Genomic DNA, 22,996 nt, shown 5'->3' with positions numbered 1-22,996 from the left:
TGGGGAGGTAGGGTGGGAGAGTGTCAGTAGAGGTAAGTATTATTGGAAATACATTTTCAGTTTAGGAAGATGTTAACTTCCAAAACATACTAACCTCCACTGACACTATAGCTAGAATCCCACATTGAGAAGGTGAATGGGCTTGCGCAGGCATGAACCATACAGAAAGCATCAGTATAGAACATGAGTGTACCAAGATAAAAATGGTACAAAAGTGGGGGAACTGCACTACATCCAGAACAGGTATGCTCTTCACCTGGAACTCAGTTCCTTTAGCAAAGGTGGAATAGAATATGAGTAATTGTCAGTATATGAAGAAGTATAAAAGACAACACCCCAGGCTTGGAATGACAGGATCGTGTATGCTTGCTCAGGAGTCCTTACCACTTTCAGTTTCCAGTTGCTGGGGTGGTGGACAGAGGCTTTTCCTTCAGAGTGTTCTAGTGTGTTCCTCCACTCTAGGAGAAGAGGGCAAAGTTGGGGGCCCTCCAAGTTGGGTCCCTGGATGTTTTTCCCAGATGTCAGTAGGAGTGGCACCAGCGTCCACGGGAGCTAACTCGTCATTCTGGTTCAGATATGACATGAAGCTATCTGGTTGGGGGGTCAATGTCGATTTCATATATTGTTCATGGAAAGATGTCCACTATCTCTTCATAAACGTGAAGTGGTCCCATGCTAGGTCCTTGGTTGAATACAGGTTCCACATCCTCTCCATAATTCCAGGGGCAAGCAAAATACTCCTTGCCATTTGGTTGGGGAGTGAGAATGAATGTTCATAATTCCAGACCGGATGAATTCTGTTCCTTTGGTTGAGTACTCCACCATAGAGTCGTGGGGGGGGGGGGGTAATAAGCATTGGGGAGCCCTGAGGAACAGTGCTCTGGAAACTGTGCAATAGGTGAACCAAGTTCCATACATTTGTAAAAGCAAACAGATCTCAATTTATTCAACCTGAAGATTGGCAGGGATGGGCAGGATCCCCATTAGCTTTACTCATGATAGTCCATGAGTGGTGGTCCATAATAATAAGGTAATACCATCCAGTAGGCACCTAAATGGTATTATAGAATACCCCACTACAAAAAGCCTGTTGCAACCTGTAGTAATTACAGTGGTTGCTAGTGCAGAAATGGAAAAAGAAAGCATACCTGCCTGGGCAACACTCGTCACGGAGTGGGATCCAGTGAAAAAGAAAGGAAATAAAAGAGGATTGAGGAAAATACCTCTGGTTATAGGCTAACAGATGTGGTCAAAATAGCTATAGGGGATAGTCAAAAACCCTCAGAAGAGAAACCTGCCAGATTATGTAAGTAATGAGATAGGAAAATATTAGGAATAATCACATATCAGCCCGCACAATGTCTTCCAGAGAGCAATTCAACCGGGTGGCTAATAACATAGAGAAATGACAAATCTTCTGAGATGTGACATGCAAAAAGATTCCTCTCCTGTAACAATGATCCATTATAGGTCACGTGAATCAATTTGCAAAGCCACCTCATTAGGGTAATAAGAGATAAGTTACAGGAAATAGAAGAATCCCAAAAATGGAAAATCGATTCATAGTACCTTGAAATGAGTTAGTATGAGCCAAATAATTATTGAGAGCCCTGACAGGACATAGCAAATGATAAAGTTCGAAGTGGTCATAAAGGTGAGAAATGGCTGGCAAATGGATTGGTGCCAGAGTCTTGGGAAGAAAAAGACTTATTCAGGTAAAGCAGAACAAATGTGGAATGATAAAGAGTCTAATGCACATGGATTGCCAACAACTTTGCCTGATGATGTCCACAAGCCAACAGCTACAAAATTACAATTTAAGAAAAGGGTGAAACAAAGAATACGAAGCTAAGGGCTGAAAGGGAAGATGAGACAATGCATGTAAAACAACTGTAAAATCCCAATTCAGTAATTAAAAAGGTAATTTGGGCTGAAGAATACACAAGGATTTGAGTAAATGTGATAGTACTGGGGATTCAAAAACCTTCCAATATTTGGAATACTGAAAAATAGTAGATAAGGATGTCTTATATAAAGCCACTGTAGACGAAGCAAACATGTGGGTGGAGAATGTCTGATTAAGGTTGTCTCAACAGAAACTGCCAAAGTAGAAGAGGTAGAGGTGGACATTCAGATACTAAAGAAGCAGTAACCACGTTTGAGCTGTACAGTTTGATGCAACCAAGAGAACTTGACAGATAGTGGAACGAACCATAGTCAGAACCCCGTGGCAATAGCCAAATAGGAGGAAAAGCATACAGATGTAAACCTGTCCAGTCCTGACTGAACACATCTACTACCAATGTTTGAGGATGAGGTGTCAGAGACCAAACAACTGCAGTTGAGAATTCCAATGAATCGCAAAGGCATTGATTGTTGGAGACTTGAACTGAGAGCAAATCCACCAAAAAACCTCGTGATGTAGCATCCATTCAGTCAGAAGAATCCAGTTGGGTCGAGGTAAGTCATCTACAAGTAAATTCAACACTCCTGGAACATGACACGGTAAAAAGACTGATATGAAGGGAATGAGCCCAGTAGAGAAGATCGAAGGTACGAAAACATAGGTCTTGAGAATGTGTGCCTTCTTGACAAGAAATCTGAGATACCACCTTGAAATTGACAGAAAGTATCATGAAAATTTTTCTCTTCAAAAGAGAGACCTTGAACCATTGCCCGGTGTACTGCAAGAAGTTTGAGAATATTTATATGGATGGTACACTTGTCTTCCATCCAAATACCCTGGAACTCCTGACCTAGAAGATAAGCTCCCCCAGAAGCATCTATGAACAGATGGATCTCAGAACAAGATGGTGGAATGGGTACCCCAATAGTAGTGTTGTTCTGATCCAACCACCATTCACAATCTACAGTGTTGCTCCTGAATCATGAAACAGGATTATCCAAAGGATTGGAATGCATGATTCACTGGTCGTGCAGTGACCACTAAAGGGACTCATATGAAGGCCTCCCAAAGGAAAGAGAGGCTTGAGAGATGCCCACATCCCCAAAAGAGAAAAAAACCATCCATGCTGTAGGAGAAGGAGACATAAGTAAAAGCCTGACGACTCTTTCCATGGCTTGAAGCTCGATAGGGGTTGGTTGAGTGCAACTTAAGTGAGTATTGAAAAACATACACAGATGGACGAGACATTGCATCGGTGATAGAATAGATTTCTCCAGTCTGATAAGGAAGCCCACTTTTGTGGCTTATGAAAGGAGGATCTAAGAGTGTTGTTCTGCTAATTGGTGGGATGGTGCCAGAAGGAGCCAGTCATCCAAATAATGATGTGTGCACAGGCCCAAGGAATGCAGGTGATGAGAAATGACTTGAACAACTCTGAAAAAGACATAAGGTGCTGATGCAAAAACAAAAGGTAAAGCCATGAACTGCAGCATCTGACCCTTGTGCACAAAATCTGAGAAACCTTCGGCGAGATGCAGATAAGCATCAATAACACCAAACTTGGTCATCCGAAGCCCTAGTGCAAAGAGCCACCTTAAGTTGAGAAAATATTCCATTGTAAAGCGAGGAGGATATAAAAATTGGTTGAGTCGAGATAGATCAATGATTGGATGCCAACCTCCTGACTTCTTGGGTACAATGAATAAATGGGAATAAAATTCTGGAAGAATGGGTTGGACCCTCTATACTGCTCTTGTCACTAATAACTCTTTTATGGCCTAGGAATGAAGCTCCACTAGCCATGGATCTGTTGGAGGTAAAAAGGTAACAGGTTGTCAGATAATGGCAGAGGTGATGTAAATTGAATGTCAGAATATGAATTACCCATGCATCATTGGTGAAAGAACTCCAGATGTCCATAAAGGGAGGTAATCGTGCTTCCACTGCTCCCTTGCCCACGGGATAGTCACCGATGCTGTTGTCATCAGTACGCTCGATGCCGAGGATCCTCAAGAATATGGACGGACTCTATTATGGGAACCAAAAGACCTGGGAACTGAAGGAGGGGGGTTGGGGAACACTATGGGCCAACACTTCCAATTAGTGTCAAAAGGGCAAAATGCCAACAATGATAAAGAAGAACTTAAACAGGATGTAAAAATTCGTGATTCTAATGTCTCAGAAACTCAGGCAAACACCATGGGATGGAGAAAAAAGAGCTTGCAGTAGCTACCTGAGGGCAGAAGGTGGTAAACAAACACTTAATAACAAGTGTCACTACCCAATACATTCTAACAACAAACCAGCCAGGAAACCTCAAATTGCTGAAAGGAACATTGATAGGCTTCAGACAAAAGTTATATCACAGATAAATACCTCAGAACTGTCGTGAGAGCAAGAAGAATCCGAGAAAACTGTGAACTGTTTAAAGTGATCACAGGTTCCAATCTAAACCCCCACAGGTCCAAAAGGGGGTCCATCTGTTGAGAATCTAAATATACATCCTCCTGGCAGTGATAAGCCATAGTATTTTTTTCTGATAAACTTGGGGGAGAAGGTATAGCATCCCATCGTGAAACTGAGCAGCAAATCTCCCAGCATGATGAGCAATATTAAGAGAAGGAGGAAACTAAGTAAACACTTGCCATCCTTTCTGTCAACAAAGAAGGAGTAGAGTCAAATGCATTTAGGAGAGACTCCCAAAACCTAACAAACCTGAGTAACCAAATAAAGAAAAAGGGGCTGGATGTGATTGATTAAAAATGGTCCTCTGTTGAGGCCAACCTAGTAGAAGAAAGAGCTGGAAAAAACGAGTATAAAATTTCCCTAACTGGTCCCGTGTCGTTTGCAAAAGCTGCCTCAGAACCCTATGGAGAGACACCCTCGGTTCGCGTATACGTCTCCATGTCACAACGGATCATATCACAGACAGCTTCAAATGAGAGTGACCCCTTCCTTGGCCATTGACAAACATCAGATAGCAGAGATGGAAGAGAAGTGGCCTGGTAGGCCTCCATAGTAGAAACGTTAATTCAGGAATTCATACCCATCGTTAAATTTTTTGTCAATATAATTAATAAATATAAACGAAAAGATAACTGTAGAAACGTCAGCCACGTTCAAAGTTACAATGTAAACTGTGAATAATCACAACACTCCTGTTTATAGAAATCCATGTTGAATGCTTTGTCGAGAAAAAGTGATTACAGAATGAGGTGCTTATATACAGACCTAGATAGAGAGCGCATTGAAGTTGATGTATAATTTTGCAAATTAGAATTAGCAAAGGGCATTCGAGTGGGGTATAAAAGACTGGAGCAAGCATTTTCAATGCTTAGATGGGCAAAGAGTGGAAACCCTGGAGATCAAGAAATAGCTATAGTGTCAGTGGAGGTAAGTTTGCTTTGGAATAGAAATCATCATATGATACTCAACAATATGTAGAAAACCACTTACCATTAGAAGGATAATAGAAATTATCATATAATAGTCAACAATTAGTATGAAAACCACTCATCTCAGATACTAACAGAAGAGCACAGTTTCAGTTGCACTTAGAAGACAAACTGTGGACAATGAATAAGTGGAAGCTTGTTTTGTAATCCGAGTTATTTTCACCCCTTTTCTGTCCTAATAGTGGAGTGAGAGATATGAAAAACCTACAGGACATTCAAATTTATTGTGTTGACAGTGAAAACTGCTGGAAAGAGAGTAATCGTATTGCAAAATATTTTCATAAAAGGGGTTGGGTCTTTTGATCATTTTTAAAAGAAGAGTAGCATCCAAAGTGCACTAAATATTTTTGCCAGTTACATCCTTACCACAATGATGTATTTCCATCTTGATGAACAAGTCTCTTCCAACTTGATAATGCATCTATCCACCACACTTGTATTAATCAAATTTGGTTCAAAGAGCTCAACAATAACCTCATTCATCTCCTATGGCCAACATAACCATTAGATATCAATCCCAATGAAAAATTTGGAATGCATTTAAACATCTCATTAGCCACCATCATCCTCTTTCAACATCTTGAACTAGTTGTAGAGTATACTCCTCAACAAAGAAGATGTAACTGAACAAGAAGCAAAAGACACCTGCCATTTTGTGGAATCTATGTCGTGCAAAGTCCAGGTTGATATCATTATATTAGGTGGTCCAACATAATTTCAGTGCATATTAAAATCATTACAGATGTTTTTGTGAGCTACAACTCATCACGACTCTAGCGAAAAAAGGTTAAAATATTGTCACATTACTTCTCTTCATCTATCTCCTTTATAAGAATCTCATTGCCTCATTCACATAGGAACCTGCAAACTTATCATTATTCCATCATCATACTTATAGATCTCTCACCTTTCACTAATACCAGTCAAACAAAAGTAAATTAATCTAGAAACATACACATCATTTCAAGTTAAAACAAACAAATTTATATATTCATACACTTACTCACAAGCTTTACTAACTATCTGGCTGTTACTACCTTACCCCACTCTACTAAATTACTGAGATGTTATTTCAAAATGTTAATGACTTTTTATGCATACAGAAAATTCCATGATTACTAGAATTCCCTAGAGTTGTCTTGTAGGTTTCTTTTCTACTGAGTAAGGCTATGAGATTAACAAATGTCTATTTTCATTGCATGACACAAGTTAAGTAAAGCAAAAATAAAGACAGGCAGTGGAAAAAACACTGTATAAGAAGAGCACCATAGTGAACAAGCCATGTCTGCCCATTACCATATTACATGAGGCACAACAGCAGTAACGTTAGTAATTGATAGAAAGGACATTCTTTCATGTGATAAATCTAATGCACATGTACAACTGCTAATTGCAATGAAATTTCATATTACTGAATATACATATTTTAAGTGTTATGTTTAAAAGTGTTTATACACTATATTAATATTTTATCAAATATAATCTGATTGACCAAGAATGTATGTATATATCAGTTTTTGTATCATACCTGTCAGAGACTAAGAAATTCGTGACAGTAACACACAGGATTAAAAAAGGTTGACAAATAACATACAAAAACAAATTAAAAAACACAAGTGCTTTTCACAGATGGATCTATCTTTACAAAGAGCAAAGGCAGAATAATGCAAAATTACCAAATGTTGAACAAAACAAATACTATCAAAATCTGAGATAAATACAGATGAAAACTAACTTGTTTAAAACAGCAAGTATCAGTAAAACTACAGATTCACACAGTACTCATTTTCAGAATGATAATCAAACAGCCTTGATAGTGAACTTATGACAACCAGCCTTGAAAGAAGGATATATAATAAAATGCAAAATTCTTGTATAGGAATTACAATTTGACATTAAAATAAGAATGCTGATACTGTTTCTTTTTAAAGCTTAATTTTTTAGATTCTACTTGCTTCTATTTCATTATGAGACCATAAAAAAAAGAAGAAAAGTGTCATAATTATTATCAAGTTAACTACAATTAATGTCTAATGCTTGATACAACTCTGTAACAAAATTGCAGTTCATTAAGTCTGCAACTGGTAACAATTAGAATATTTATAAACAAAAAATTTTCTAGACTTTATCTACGCAATTCTAAGCAAAGATAACTAAAAGTTTACAAACACTGAGAATTATTCAGTCCAAAAGATAGTGTATAAAAACTTCTGAGCTTTTCTATATTTACTCTGTAAGCTGATGTTTCCTAAAACTCACAGAGAGGAGCTTAAAAGTAATATTATTTTTCAATAAGATTATATTTTATTTTTCTCCTGCATATAAAGAAATAGCTACACTTACTTCTTGAGTAGCCTGGAGGTAAACTACATACATAAGTCTAAACAATTTTGAAAACAAATTGGTTGATATTTATTAAATGTTTTCATATAAAGAACTCCATATGAGTATTTAAATCATTTATTCGATCATGTCATACTTGGTCTTGTTTTGCAAGTAAGATTCACAAAGTTGTTTCAGAATTTTAGACACAATATTAGTAAGTTACTCTTCAACACTACAATGTTGTGTTAACTCAGGGTAAACAAAATCTCTTTAAAAGGATGTAGGATGCTCTAACATGATTTTATTACAAAAATGTCCTATTAACATTATGTTTTCAAATACCTATACAGTAGTTACCTTTAAAAGTGTATACGTTGCTCTATCAAGACTTCTCTGTATGAGATTTTTCATGTTTCGAATAGTCTGTAAACAAGGTAGCTATATCAATATTACCAGTGAAAAGTAAATTGTTATTAATACTTAAGATAAATATAGATTAAGAAGAAAGCATAAAAATATAAATATACATGCACAAATCATTACTTAAGCTACTATAACTCAAACCATAATTGTCATGTGAAAAATACAAGTTCCCTAAATAATTTGTAATGATGTATATCACTTACTTTCACATGCAAAATTTTATCTTATGCACTATTACCTTTACTCAGAATTTTACTCAGCATATGCATCATGTGATTTATCATTTTACACATCAACAGGAACAACTAGAAAGTAACATCCTAATTAATCTTCTTAGAATTCTCATAAATGTACTTTCAAAATAAATAACTTAGCAATAACTACTTGAATGTCAGTCAACATGTCAAGTTAAATGTAATAAAATAATTTACTAAACAATCTATTAGCTGTTTCTAAAATAACTAATCTGACTTTAACTATCTCCTACACATATGGCCCATTAACTGAGCAGGTAGCTAGAAGTAATAAATAATTCAAGCCCTAAGAATTAGCCAAAATGTATAAGTAGTAATAAGATAAGAGAGAAATTACAGTAATTATAATACTTAAACAAAGAACTAAGAATACTGACAAATATGGCAATTAAAATAATAAACAGAAACTAATATAACTGAACTATATAAAAACTGTTAAACAGCTTACATTAAATATAGTGAGAGGTTAAACCAATGGGAGGTAAAAACTAATGGTGGTTACCATACCAAAGCTGTTCATTACCTATTTAAGTTAATTAGAGAATTAGTGTACTTTGAGAAAGGTTATTATATTCTGTAACATTATTAATCCTGTAATTGGTAGCAAGAAGGCTGTTAATTTGCCACAAAATTAAATAAATCTGGTAGGAGAAATTCGATTTTGAAAAATGAGTGTATCTTTATGGACTCTATGAAATTTTGTGACTGAATCAGGTAAGCTATGTGTAGTAAACATTGTAGAATAATATATTTGGAATATTTCTATTTGGGAATGCAAATCTTTATAATTTCAGAATTAAAAGTATCTGTTTTACTTAAAATTTTTAACTCAATCAAACAGTTAACAATGCTTTCACCTAAATCCAGTTATTTATGCTTTATTTGTAGTGAAAGAGCTAATTTCCAAAGTAAGTCTGGTGGATAAAATGGTTTGTCAGTGTCAAGAAAACAAGACAACTTGATCAAAGAATATCATCAATGTGAAAGACTTTGTTATAGTTTTTCTCATGAAGATTTGTTATGAATTAAAATTTCACAAAAATCAACAACTTGTGGGTTTAAGATATCACCCATAGATACTTCCTGTATTTGCTGAGACATACTGGCCAAATTTTACAAATGCATTTAGTAAAAAATATAAGGCTTGTAAGAGTTTGTTTATTGTGAAAAAAGATTACAATTTATACACTTTGTTGGATTTCATGAAATTTTGTGTTGTATGATAGAAGTCAAGAATTAACAATGTTTAGATGGAAATCACACAATCACATTGACATAAAAAACTAAATAATTTTTTCATCTCAGTTAGCATTCCTTAATATAAGTCAACAATATGTTAAATGTTTATATCTCCAATTATGTTAAATGTTACAGATATCATCTGACAATATGCAATGTGTACACATACCAAATCTAAAATAATATATTTAAATCTCCTTATATTAAAATATAATTATATAACATAACTCAAAAATAAATTTCAAGAACAATATATATAAAACAAAACTTAAGATACCTCATTCCATTCTGTCTCAATTTTGATATCAATGAAAGGACACTCAAGAAATGCATTTTCCACCTCATTAATTAGCTGGAATAATCAAGCAGCACAAAAATAAATTAGTCTTTTAAAACCACAGATATTATTTAAAAAACTAAAACAAAGAAACAAATTCCAAATTTTACAGGTTCACAAAAGAATAAAAATTAGCTAATGTTAAAAATATTTTTTTCTCTAAAACTTAAGTTTTAAGTTTCAGTTTCAACAATTAATCATGTTATTTGTAAATGTCAGGTTACAAGCCAAACAGAAAATTACAAATAAATGCATTAACCAAAGTGATTTTTGTATGAAGATTATAATACACAAAAATGTCAAATTACACTTCATTGTTTTCTTCCTTCTTCTTCACGGCATTAAGCACATATTTTATCTATAAGTATTTGAAATTTGTGAGAAAAATAAGTTCTCATTCTTTAAGTTTATAATGTTATAAACAAAAATGGGTTATCACCCAGTATAAAAATAAGTTTTTATATACCTAAAGCTCTGGTATTAATAAATTACTAACTTTTTAGAAAAAAAGTAACCCAAACAGAAGAAGCAGGAAGTTATCTACACATTATAATTTTAAACATTACATAAATTAATTTAAAATAAACCAAAATATTAAGAATATGCTTGAATTCATTTCTTTGTAACTAATTTCAAGCATATTTTAATCACACAATGTACTGTAAACTAACATAGTACATTAAGTTTAAAATAACTCTGTTACTTTTATGATGACCTTTAACAGATAGATACACCAATGGTTAAAAAAAGATACCTTGTGTGCTTACAGAAAGACACATGAAAAATAAATGCAGTACATATTTAAAGATACCACTGTAATGTATGTTCATGATATCAGAGAAACAAGTAGGTTCAATAAGTCTTGATACAAAATGATAAAAACCCTATTACTCAAGCGCTTTTGAAAGGTGAACCTTTCTTCTTCAGTTTGCCCCAAAAGAAAAATGGTCCATACTGTAATTTATGTAGTGTAATTGCACAAAATTTAAAAGCCTTTTGAAAATTTGCTAAGTATATAACTTCAGATAAGGTATTGTTTATTCTTCCACTTCTCTTGCAGAAACTATTTTAGCATTCTGTGATTCAAAGAAATTGAAGTAAACCATTTGAAAAAGCCAAGCATTTTAATTTTCCATCTAATAAAAACATCTGGGTTTAAAAATCCATTTATAAAAGAACTTGTTAGTGGCCAAACAACTTGGGTAAAATCTGCTTTTTCATTATAAGGAAAATTTTCTATAATTTTCTCCATTTAATCATATACTTTCTTGCCTGTAAAAATTGTATCTTCAGTTTGTTTATTAGTAAAAATTAATCATTTTTACATCTCCTCCTTAGAAAAGTTGAAGATTTAAATTAATTTAGCCAAAAACCAAACTCTGAGATTTAATTTTTATAAAAATTGGTATTAACTGGAAAAAATCCAAATGAAATTTCTAGAGGACAACCAATCCAATTTTTTCCTGTTTTCCCTTCCACTTTTACTTCCCTCTCAAGACTAATAATATAAATAATAAATTATGTATTTCTAAACAGTATGAATAAGAATATTTATGCAGTGTCCAAGGTGTTTATTAAGCTTGAAATAATCCTGGTTGGGTTTGTTAAAAACATATACATATATAAAGTAAATGTGAAATCAAATCAAAACAGAATAAATTAATAAACTCTAAAATAAATCCAAGAGACATAAAAATTTAAAGAACAAACAATGAATAAAAAATCCTTAGCATTTAGCAGAATGACTACCTTAAAAAATAATGTAGCAAGCAAGCTAAAGACCACCAAAAAGTGTTATGAAAATTGAATAGTCACTCAGTCATGTGATTGTCATGGAACCAAAAACAGTAAATCATGGTTAGTTAGCAAAATAGAAGATATGTTCAATTTATGAATGGTAGCTCAGAAACTCTGTAGTTAGGAAAGTTGTAATAAAAGCTTGTCCTATAAATTTACAAAATATATGAACAAGTTTTATTTGAAAACATTGTGACAAAATGAGAAATTTCAACACCTGAGTCATGACTGAGTTTATATATAAGCAGGGTGTTTTATGATACTGAGTTCCAGTGTACAAACATAAAAATAGAATATTACAGAATCGTGTAAAGACAATCAAGTAAACGGCAATGAAAGTCTATGCTTATCTCACACATGTAGGAAGTGGAAGTGGACTTCTGTCTACTGATTCTCCATCTTTTGCTTTTCCTAGCCACACCATATGATACTTTGCTTTCCAACAGTCTCATTCCCTCTGGATGTCAATAAAGACTTTTCACAGTTGCTGCTTCCATCCAATTAGTGCAGAGAAGGTCGAAATCTTGCTATCAGAGTTGTTTTTCCCTTGATAAAGAGGCTTGATACATGATGATTTTGCCAGGCAGTTGCTTTGCTTTCTGCCATCTATCTGAATCAAAAGCTCAGAATTTTATACAGTACTGCCTGCGAGTCAGCTGCAAACATTATTTGGTGACAATGTCTATTTGCATTTTGCTGCTTTCACCACTCCAGAAGAGAGCTACCTTTATGACATGCAGTTCCATTCTTGTGCTGCTTGTGAGAAGCTAGAATACTCCACCAACATTATGTAGAATGTTGTTGCTCTATGAGATGATGAATGCTCAACCAGCTCTCTTACTATCCTTGGTGAAGGGACCATCTGTGGCTATGATGACAGATCACTGTCCACTATGGTCTTTAAATAGGTGCTGATAGGCTTTTTCTGTTTCACCCTCTGACCAAATACTATATTTTTTGTATAGGCTGATTTCCATATATCCCAGTGGTGCTGTATAACACCTGTACACCCATGACTATAAAATAGGCATCAATGTAACATTTTTAAATTAGTTGAAGTTGCACTAATTACCATAAGATGCATCATGAAGTATAGAAGGTGGCAATCAGACTAGATTACCATCAACACTGGTCTGCTTCAAAGATTACCACACTCACCAGTTATTTTCAACATCTACACCATGGACTTGGCTTGCCTTGACATTTCAATCAGATTCCATGTGATGACAACATTTGATGTGCAGCTGTACTTTTAGCAAGGTGAGCAAATGGTGCATTTACATAGATTAGGTCATTAGTCCTTCCAAAGCCACAAGTCAGACATTACCACCTTTGTGGACACTGCTCTTGCCCTAGAAGAAACAATGAAGTACCTGGAGGGTAGCCTTTGACAGACAACTCAACTTCACCAGCCATTTTAACACTGTGATAACCAGAACTAACAGGCATCAGTGCACTGAAAGTTGAAACAGGAAATAGAGTTGAATAATGTAACCTTCGTATACTTTACCAAAGTATCATCTGCTCTATCTTGGATTATGCATTACTGATGATCATTATGAGTGCTACAGATATATAAGATTAAGAAGAAACAAAACAACTTTTAAGACTTGTCAGGGTGTACTTCAATCATCTCTATCCAAGCCCTATCACACCTCACATGCTCCAACAGCATTACAGAATACCAACAGTACTTAAAAAGTAAAATTCTTCTCTTTAGCCTTGTAATATAAAGATCATGGATTCCATGATCGAGTTACTGCCCTTTTCATTTCGGACATTCTTGGCCCACAATGATCCTGCAGACACCAACCAAGCAGGAGATTGTCTAAAAGGTGCTTCAGGAGGATCATTTTGGACTCCACTGTAGGCATCTTCCAGGTCTAGAGCTACTATCAAGGTGTTTTGATCAACTTCAAAGCCTTCCAATGTATCAGCTGCAACTTCAGTAGCATTGATCCAGGTTTATCTTCTACTGCAATAACCAAATTAGTGATTAAACCTGATAGGAAGCCTTCTCTAGGATCTTGCAAATGAACTTTTGTAGGATGATTTGACAGCCTTTTGGTAAGAAGTATATTACTGTGATATAGAAAATTTTACCTAGTGAGAAATATTCTAAATTTTTGTAGCATTTTGCTTTACTTTTTTCAAATTATTTGGTGTTGCATACTTATCTATTTGTTTCCCTTTTTTAATAATATTTTCTGTTAATAATAATAATTTCAGAACTTCTATCTACTTACCTATTGTCTTTAAAGTTTCCATTTTCAGTCTTTTTTTACATTTATGTTTTTATCATGCTTAGATTTAAGTTATAACATTCAATTTCTGATATTTAATAAAAAACATGTAACAATGAAAATAGTTTTTTTTTTTATAAAAACAATATTTACAAGGATAATGTTGTACACATGTCATTTTCTAACATAACATCATATTGGCCAGAGACTGTCCCTTTAAATGAAGTGAAAAAACATAAGAAAAACAAATTACCGAAAGGCATACACGACATTCTTGTAACACATCATCTACATTATAGTGACTGAGGTCTTCATTCATCTCCGATATATAAGAATTTATTTCAGGAAGGATCAATGGGTCTGGTCTTCCATCTACTTCATTTATATACTGCTGCCACTATCAGATAGCAAAATATTTACACACACATCTCTTACAAAAACCATTATTTTTTCTTCCTTGTAGTGATAAAAAATAACTTGTTAACTTCTTAATCACAAGGCTAATACACAATTACACACGATTCTACATTTTACTCCATTTTTTAACAGACCAAGTTCAACATGAATTACACATCAAAATATAAAAAAAATAATTATGTAAATTTCTTATATTTATATTACTAGTTACATAGTTAATTCTAGCCTTGCCTTTCTTGGCAGAAATCAAAATATGTAGCCATGAGTCATTAGATGCAAGCAAAAAGTTATTTCAAATGAACAAAGAATTTCATGAACCTACTTTTATGGTATTCTTAACTTAATGAAATTTTCTAAGATAAATCATTCACTCTCACGGCCAGGTGGTTAAGGCACTCGACTCGCAATCTGAGGGTCGCGGGTTCGAATCCCCGTCACACCAAACATGCTCGTCCTTTCAGCCGTGGGGGCGTTATAATGTGACGGTCAAGCCCACTATTCATTGGTAAAAGAGTAGCCCAAGAGTTGGCGGTGGGTGGTGATGACTAGCTGCCTTCCCTCTAGTCTTACACTGCTAAATTAGGGACGGCTAGCGCAGATAGCCCTCGTGTAGCTTTGCGCGAAATTCAAAAAAACAAACAAACAAACACTCTCACAAAGTAAAACATTTGATTGGAAATTATATATCACTTGAACACAGAGTAATCATAAGAATAAATTAGAAAGTTTTATTTTAAATTTTTTTAAACTAAGTGTTTCTACTTTCTTAGGCTTTGTTTCCAAATACAAAACACGTAGTTTATCGTTCCTTAGCTTACTATGGCTCTAATGAACAATTTAAAACCCATCCAACATTGCCGAAAAAGAATTAGCTTCATTAATATATGTTACTTTTTTAGTTTTGGTTTGTATAATTTGCTTAACTTTCATCAGCAGTCATTAATATTTTAATTAATAATTTGTGAATTTCTTTAATAATAATACATGTTTATAATTTATTGATCACCTAATTATTTTGTTTTATATATACAAAATGATTACACATCAAGCCATATACACACCTGAAAACACACACACACACACATACATACATACACACATTTAAAACACAAAATAATTAGAGGAAAACTAGAATTTATAATGTTATAGCTGTGACAAAGCAAAACCAGTTATAAAATAATGTCAAGCCTTCCCTAAGTTCATAAATCAATGTTACACAAATCATACATTTGATGATCAGTTTCACCTTGTCATACATTTGGCTAGAATATTACAATTTCTAATTATATTTTAACTGTTTCATGCAGGGTATATACAAGAGATATAAGCTACAATGCACTTACTTACTCTTTTTTTTCCCACAACTCTTCTCTATGATTCCTTATTAGTTTCCAATGCTTTTCTAAAATGACTTTTGTTTCTTCAATATGAAAATCTCTAACCTTTTTCTCCTGGAGAAAAAAAAAGCAGTACTAATTAATTTCACATTTATTTGTATTTTGTTGCACTTATGTTTCACTGAACAACATATTAGTTTCATTTACATGTTGATTAAGGTGGTTTTTTTTATAAAAAAAACCTTACTGACAAAGTATCAGAGACAAAAACATAATTTCTCCTGGAGTCAACTTGTATACCATCTTTTGAAAACATCTTTCTCCTGTATGCATTGCAATTCATGAAAAAAATCCTTGAATTGTTGCTTTCTTTAATAATAAATATTTTAATTTCAAAGCCTTCATTACAATATAACACAGCTTCATCTATTGTATTTCTGCATGTCTTGACACTGATGTATACTCTTAATGTGACTGGAGACCAAATACCCCAAACCTAATACTCATATAACACATCTTCCTATGCTACAAAAGAAACATCCATCAATTCATTTAAGTGAGGTATTGGCCTTTCCAGTAACACACCCTAAACACACAGCCTATTATCAAACCTCTGAAGGAGAGACTCCTTACTTGTTGATGATAATGATATTAGAACAGACAGGCCCAATGTAATATCTTGGGTAAGATGACTTTAGAGGGCATAAGAGATGAGTGTGGCCAGAGCACTAATTAAAGGTGAAGTTTTCTGAGCTCACAAGACAGGTTAGCAGGGTATTCCTGTAGAAATAACTATAAAAGCAACCAAAATCCTGAGAGAAACCTTGAATGTACAGGATGGTTATTCAGTATGAAAGTTTCTTTTGCATGGTTTGCTTTTTTTATGTATACATTTGAAAGCTTCCCAATATCCACTTTGTTTTAAAATATTAGTAACAGATTATTTAGTCCAAAGCAAAGTTTAGTAGCTTTGTTAAACAGTTTTGACAATAGATTATTAATGAAATTTAGGAGAATGCAAGGTAAAATTATATGTCAGTGTTGGTTGATTAAGGCAAACAAATAAATGTACAGACAGTATTATCACTGAAGGAGAGTATAATTTCTCAAAATTATAATATACAGAACCAATAGTTTAACTTTTAGCTAAATTAAATATAACTGTTGAAAAAGTCAAACTGCAATGAACGTAATACTTCTTATACTGGTGAAACTCAAAATATTAAAAACCTGCTTTGATGAATACAAAAGAGTTGTCACAAAAGGAAAAGTATTTGATTCCACTCTCACTGAATATGTTTTCTTAAATGACCACATTATAAACTGGAATAATGTAAAGATATTACAGTTGGGTGAAGTTTCAAAAGATGATGAGGTGAGCAGTTACCAGAGAATTGGAAGTTACCTAATGTCACTCCTCTTTACAACGGAAGTGATAAAAATTGTCTCACTAATTATAGGACCATTAGTCTTACACCAGTTGTGGAATAAGTATTGGAAAGTCTGATAAAAGATGTTTTGCAAAGCCATTTAACAAAGTTTAGAATTTTATTGGATAGTCAACATGGTTTCACTAAGGGAAAATTTGGCCTTACAAATCTTTTGACATTCTTTGAAAAGGTGACTGCTTATATAGATGAGGGTAAGGGTGTAGATTTGGTGTATTTGGATTTTCAGAAAATATATGACAATGTGCCACAAAAAAGGCATGTAAAAAAATTATCTCTATAGGTGTGGGGGATATGTTAGCAAATTGAATAGAAGAGCGGCTGGATGGAAGAAAGCAGAGTGCTATTACATACAGAGTTTAGTCACACTGGATTAATGTGACAGGGCTCAGTCTTAGGACCTTTGCTCTTTTTGATTTACATCAATAACATAGATGAAGGAATGATCAACAAATCACTTCAATTTGCAGATGGTATTAAAGTCTTGGGTGTTGTTAGTTGTGAAGAGGATGCTGCTGATTTACAAAAGGATTTAGTTCATTTAGTGAGTTGGGCTAACAAATAGCAAATGGGTTTTAATTATAATAAATACAAGATAATGCATGTGGGTTATCAAAAGGCCAGTTTTTTTTGTTTTTTTTTACGAAAATTTTCAAATGAAGCTAGGGGTTAGAGGAGGGAAAAAATAAATAAAATAAAATTGTGCCATCAGTTACTAGCATGCATGTAATTTAGGTGTCTTGAACTCCCTGACTGCAACATTCTCACCTTTATTCAGTGTTCAGCATATCAAGTCCCCAACAGTTTCATCCAAGTTAATTTTTTATAAGTTTTTCCTTACAATTATTGAAATCCATACTGTCATTTTGTACACAACTCGCAAGATGTACTACTGTTTTATCTGCTCCATGCAGTGTAAAATACCATAAGTGATTGTTTTTTTATTTTCGAAATAGCATTGTAAAAATATGCGCCTAAGACTGTGGTGCATCTTTGAACTTAAAAATAGCACAAATTTCTCAAAGTATTACGGCATATGTGTTGCAGCAATGTTCAATCATTTTACCATGCTGCTTTCAATTTTTTTTCTCAAAATTCTGCCTGGGAAATTTAAAAAAGGGAAATCAAATTATTATTTTTTCTCGGAAACATGAAATCCCGAATCAGAAATAAAAAAAAGACGGAAATGCAAATTATATATTTTTTCAGAAATCAAAATTTTGAAGTCAATCAGATTGTAAAACAAAAAATAAAATAATCCTGGTCTAATTTGAATTATAAATATAATTTGAATGGGAATAACCTTAACAGTGTCATGAAAGAAAGGGATCTTGGTGTAATAGTTTATCAGTCTCTTAAGCCATCCAAGCAGTGTGCTGTTGCTAGTGGTAAGGCAAATAAGATTTTAGGTTGTATCTACAGAAATATTGAATACAAATGTAAAGAGGTTATAATGTCTTTGTATAGGTCACTGGTTAGGCCACATTTGGAGTATTTTGTCAGTCTTGGGCTCCTTACCTTAGGAAGGACATTGAACTGTTGGAAAGGGTTCAGAGGAGGTTAATAGAATGGTGCCTGGGATAGAGGAGTTGTCTTATGGGAAGAAGCTGAAATGTCTCAAATTGTTTTTTCTTGAAAAAAAGAAGAGTTAGGGGGAATCTGATTGAGGTATTTAAGATTGTAAAGGGAATTGACAATGTTGATGCATCATATTTTTTTATATTTAATGGTGAGAATAGTAGGACTAGTGGCCAAAAATATAAATTTTGGCAAAGTAGGATAATTTTCAGCTAAGACAGTTTTATTTCTAATGGGATGGTTGGCCTCTGAGATGGGTTGCCTTCGGATGTTGTGGAGGTTGTAAATTTAAGTAAGTTTAAGAGAAAGCTTGATAAATAAATGAATGAATAATAGGGACTGGCTTTAAGATTTAAAAAAAAAATATATTTATTAATAGTTTTTGGAACAGCAGTGATGGACCAATAGATCCCATGTTGCCCCAAAACATTATGTTATGTTAAACAACCTTACAATCATTTTTCTGTGTAAAATCCTACATGTTAGCCTTTGAAATATATGTTTCTTGGTGCTTTTTGAAAAAAGTTAATTAATCCATGTGGGCAAAAAAACTCTGAGGGACATGAAAAAAAATTAACTGATTTACTACTATCATTACCTGCATAAAGACATAGCAATTAATGCTTGGAATTATCTGTTTTTATAATTGATGGTTGGCAGTAAACATTTTGGTATATTTAGAGGTATGTATTTTTAAATCACAAAAGAGTGTTAAGCATGGGATCACACTAAACTTGCTGGAAACTGAAACCAAAAATGTCACACAAGCAGGAATATTCAACAACAACATCTCCTAAACATTATGATTTGTTTATAATAGAGTTGGTCACTTCTGTTAACTTCCAAAGATAGCCTGTTTAATGTTTGAAAAACTAACAGATTAAAATAAAAAATAACTTGAGAAGTATAACAAATACTAATTTACAAAACAATATAAACATACAACCCTTACTTCAGCTCTTCTCTTTTCAGTCCTCTCCCTTTCAGCTTTTTCTTCATTTCTACGTATTCTCTCCTCTTCCTCTAATTTCTTACGAGCTAGTTCTTGTATAACAAAATGTTATATTCTCTGTACTCTGTGCAACTTATAACTTGTAGAAAGAATTTCTGTTTCTTTCTTTAGTGAAAACAAAACTAAGAATTTAACTTTGCAACAACAAAATGACATATACAACTGTTTCAATTCAAGGAAGCTAATGACACACAAGTTAAGTTAACTAAGATATCTTTAAGGACTAAATTTTAAAAGTCCAGTACCAAGATATAAAATACAAAGAAGACTGTAATATTAACTTGTGCCAGTATGAAAATGTTTCAATACCTGAATTATTATGAGCAGTGGGCCAAAGCTGGATAACCAGGTTTATTAGACATTAGTATTATGTACAACTAAAATCTGATTTGTAAATACAGTGCTGTACTTTATTTTTATGCAAATCGTTTTAATTTTGAAGTACACTAAGATTGATAAATACTGGCAAGTGTTTTTGTTAAAAACAGCCAAGTAGCTATGGCTGAGTATTAACAACTGATGACATGCTTTGATAAATAATGATTTGTGAGATGTCAGTTATTCTACTTTACACTGTAAGCACAAATTAATTTTGGTACTACGGGGTTGAGTACATTATATTACAACAGTATGGAATATATGAATCAGTAAGCCATGTGACAACTATGGTCAATATTAAGTTGCAGTGGAAATGAATGTATCAGAACCACATCTTGACATTGTTGGCATTTCATAGATAGTGTGATGCTACCAAAAACTGATCACTTTTTGGAATAGTATATAACAGCTCTTTTCAATACAAAATATTCATACACTCAGATCATAAAGACATAATCTGATTGGGTATTTAAAATTTCCAAGACAAGGATATCCCTTTTAGTTAACAGCATTGGAAAATAAAGGAATATGAATCAACTTGAGGTACCAGGGCTATTCAGAAAGAAATCTGTAGCAAGTCATACTACACCTGTGGTAAACAAAGTGCAGCATCTTGTAACAGGTGATAATTCATAAACACATAGGTCAATAGCAAAAGCCAACCATGTTTTCCAGGCAAGAATATGTATCATAATCAAGAAGGATCTCCACCTGAAAATGGGGCCAACAGAGTACGGGTTCACAAAGATAAGGCTTCCAGTCATACTTCCCATTCAACTGTCATGTACCTTAATCAGCTGGTGAATGAAATGGATATTCATGCTATTCCATACAAAGATCATAGGTAGAAAATTTTCAAAACCTTAACATGCCTGGTCATATATGTAGCACTAAGTTTTACATATCCACTGTTTGAAATTGGAAAAAACAGACTTTACTTTAAACTGTCCTGTTTTCTGCTTATGGTGATTCCAGTGACTTCTGGATCAAATGCCCTATAAACAATTAAAGAAATGTGTTTTCAAAGCTTTGGCTTATAATACTTTAGAAATTTATTTTATAGTGTCACTTTTCAATATGAGAAAAGATCTTCCAGTTGAAATGTTTCTTTCCAGTACTAACACAATTACTAATTGGTATGCCAGCTAACGTTGTAGGTTTGGATTTTCATGTTATTTTAAATCTTGATTTAGTTGCCAGATCCCTAATCAGCTCCTTTCATGGGAAATCAGTTTGAGAGATTGGCAAAAACAGGCAGTTGCTGAGCATTCTAGTTTGCTCAACAATTTTTCTTTTTTTTGCTTGAAGCTTAATGTATTTAATATACACATAAGTTTCTTTCACATTTAAACTTCACTTAAACTAGCTGAAAATGTCATCTTAGTATTATATAGATCAACAAAGAATTGCTATGTTTGCTGTTTAATAATGTCATATTCTAAAACAAATTTTGAATATTGTTACGACAGTGGAAGTAACGTGATGCTGGTAACACGTGATGAGTATCTAGAAGGTTCCTGAAGAGGCTAGTGCGTTCTAGACGCCCTCTATTCTTGTATATAAGCGTGGCAAATAAAGCAAGACAATTAATTGGAATTGGAATAGCAGATAGAGAGATTGCAGATATAGACACAGTTAATCGAGTCAAGTGAGCAGTAGTGACCGTAAGTAAAGTTCATGAATCGTTGGGAATTATATAGCATGTGTTTAAGTTAAAGTGACTGTGGAAATTATGTGTATTGCAAAGTTGCATTGAGAAAGAATAAACTAGTTTTATTTAAGAAAGGACTTGTATTGGCTGAAGTTTCTCAGAAAGAATTTCTACGGAAAATTAACAAACGAGAACAGAGACGTAACAATATGTATTGTTGTCAATATTTTGAATATTTTCACAATACATTTTAGTAAAAAATAAATAACAAAACCTAAGGTAAAAAATGTGCTGAATATATCAAATTTATTCCATAATCTCTGGATCTCATAAAGAAACTGTTTTTACTCCCCAATATACTTTTATTTTATTTAATGTTTTTAATATTTTAAGTTTGGATATGTACAAGTTTGATTTTGTTTTCTTCCCAACTAATGCACTGAATGACCATTAATTTTTTAGCTACTTTAAGCATACATGAAATTTAAAAACCATATATGACTGAATTCAGCAGATGTTTAGTCCCACTTATATCTACTTCTAGAAGAATATGTTTAAACTTGTGGTTTAAAATTATATTAATAACTTTATAAATGAAAATACCAATTATATGAATGGTTATAAAAACATTTAGAAAAAGTATGAAATGTAAACAGATATAATTTAGTTGTTTCCTGTTGCATATGTTATTAATTACCTGGAATATTAGCATTGTCAGAAGTGTTAAGTCTTAAAACAAAGGGAAAAAAAAATGGCACACTAACCTTCCTCCTGAGCTCTTCTTTCAGCTTCCTCTTTCTTTCTTCTCTCTTTTTCTGCTTTAGTAAGCTTTCCCTTTTTCTTTTTTGGTGACTAAAAATTAATAAAATAATTATTTATACCAAAATAGACATAATTCAAGTAACTTGTGCAACTGTTTTAAGTAATGAGATAAAATATAATTGGGTTTATGCCACAAAATCAAAGCACTCCACACATACATAGGTGTACATTTAAGTGCATTATCAGTATTAGAGCCTAGGATGCTGTTCTGCATTTTTCAGGATGTAATTATTCGAAATATATCAGGAACAAACTAAACTAAAAACCACCAGCTCACACTCTTTCAACTGAGTCCAAGTGGATAAGTCTCCAACACTATTTATCTCCTTCAGTTGATTTCAAGAGAAGTATAATAAATCCCCACAACCTGTGTT

The 22,996-nt window shown here is 33.4% G+C and overlaps 1 protein-coding gene across 5 annotated transcripts in view; it reads right to left on the bottom strand.

Moving 5' to 3' along the window:
• LOC106456946 (axonemal 84 kDa protein-like) overlaps window positions 1–22,607 on the bottom strand; it is a 63,357-nt gene extending 40,750 nt beyond the window's left edge. For 3 of the 5 annotated variants that reach the window (XM_022382740.1, XM_022382743.1, XM_022382744.1), the window contains exons 1-6: window positions 22,565–22,607; window positions 19,712–19,803; window positions 15,744–15,847; window positions 14,233–14,376; window positions 9,880–9,954; window positions 8,044–8,109 (exon numbers count right to left, since the gene is read on the bottom strand). In XM_022382740.1, the coding sequence (XP_022238448.1) occupies window positions 8,044–8,109; window positions 9,880–9,954; window positions 14,233–14,298 (207 nt within the window). In that variant the 5' untranslated portion in view covers window positions 14,299–14,376; window positions 15,744–15,847; window positions 19,712–19,803; window positions 22,565–22,607. Of the gene's footprint in view, window positions 1–8,043; window positions 8,110–9,879; window positions 9,955–14,232; window positions 14,377–15,739; window positions 15,848–19,711; window positions 20,033–22,564 lie in introns of those variants that run through there. The other 2 variants (XM_022382742.1, XM_022382741.1) reach the window with 2 other exon arrangements.
• Window positions 22,608–22,996: the final 389 nt, after the last annotated feature.

This window comes from Limulus polyphemus, unplaced genomic scaffold (assembly GCF_000517525.1).
Source record: "Limulus polyphemus unplaced genomic scaffold, Limulus_polyphemus-2.1.2 Scaffold274, whole genome shotgun sequence".
Taxonomy (NCBI): domain Eukaryota; kingdom Metazoa; phylum Arthropoda; class Merostomata; order Xiphosura; family Limulidae; genus Limulus; species Limulus polyphemus.
This window is presented reverse-complemented; position numbering and strand designations above follow the sequence as displayed.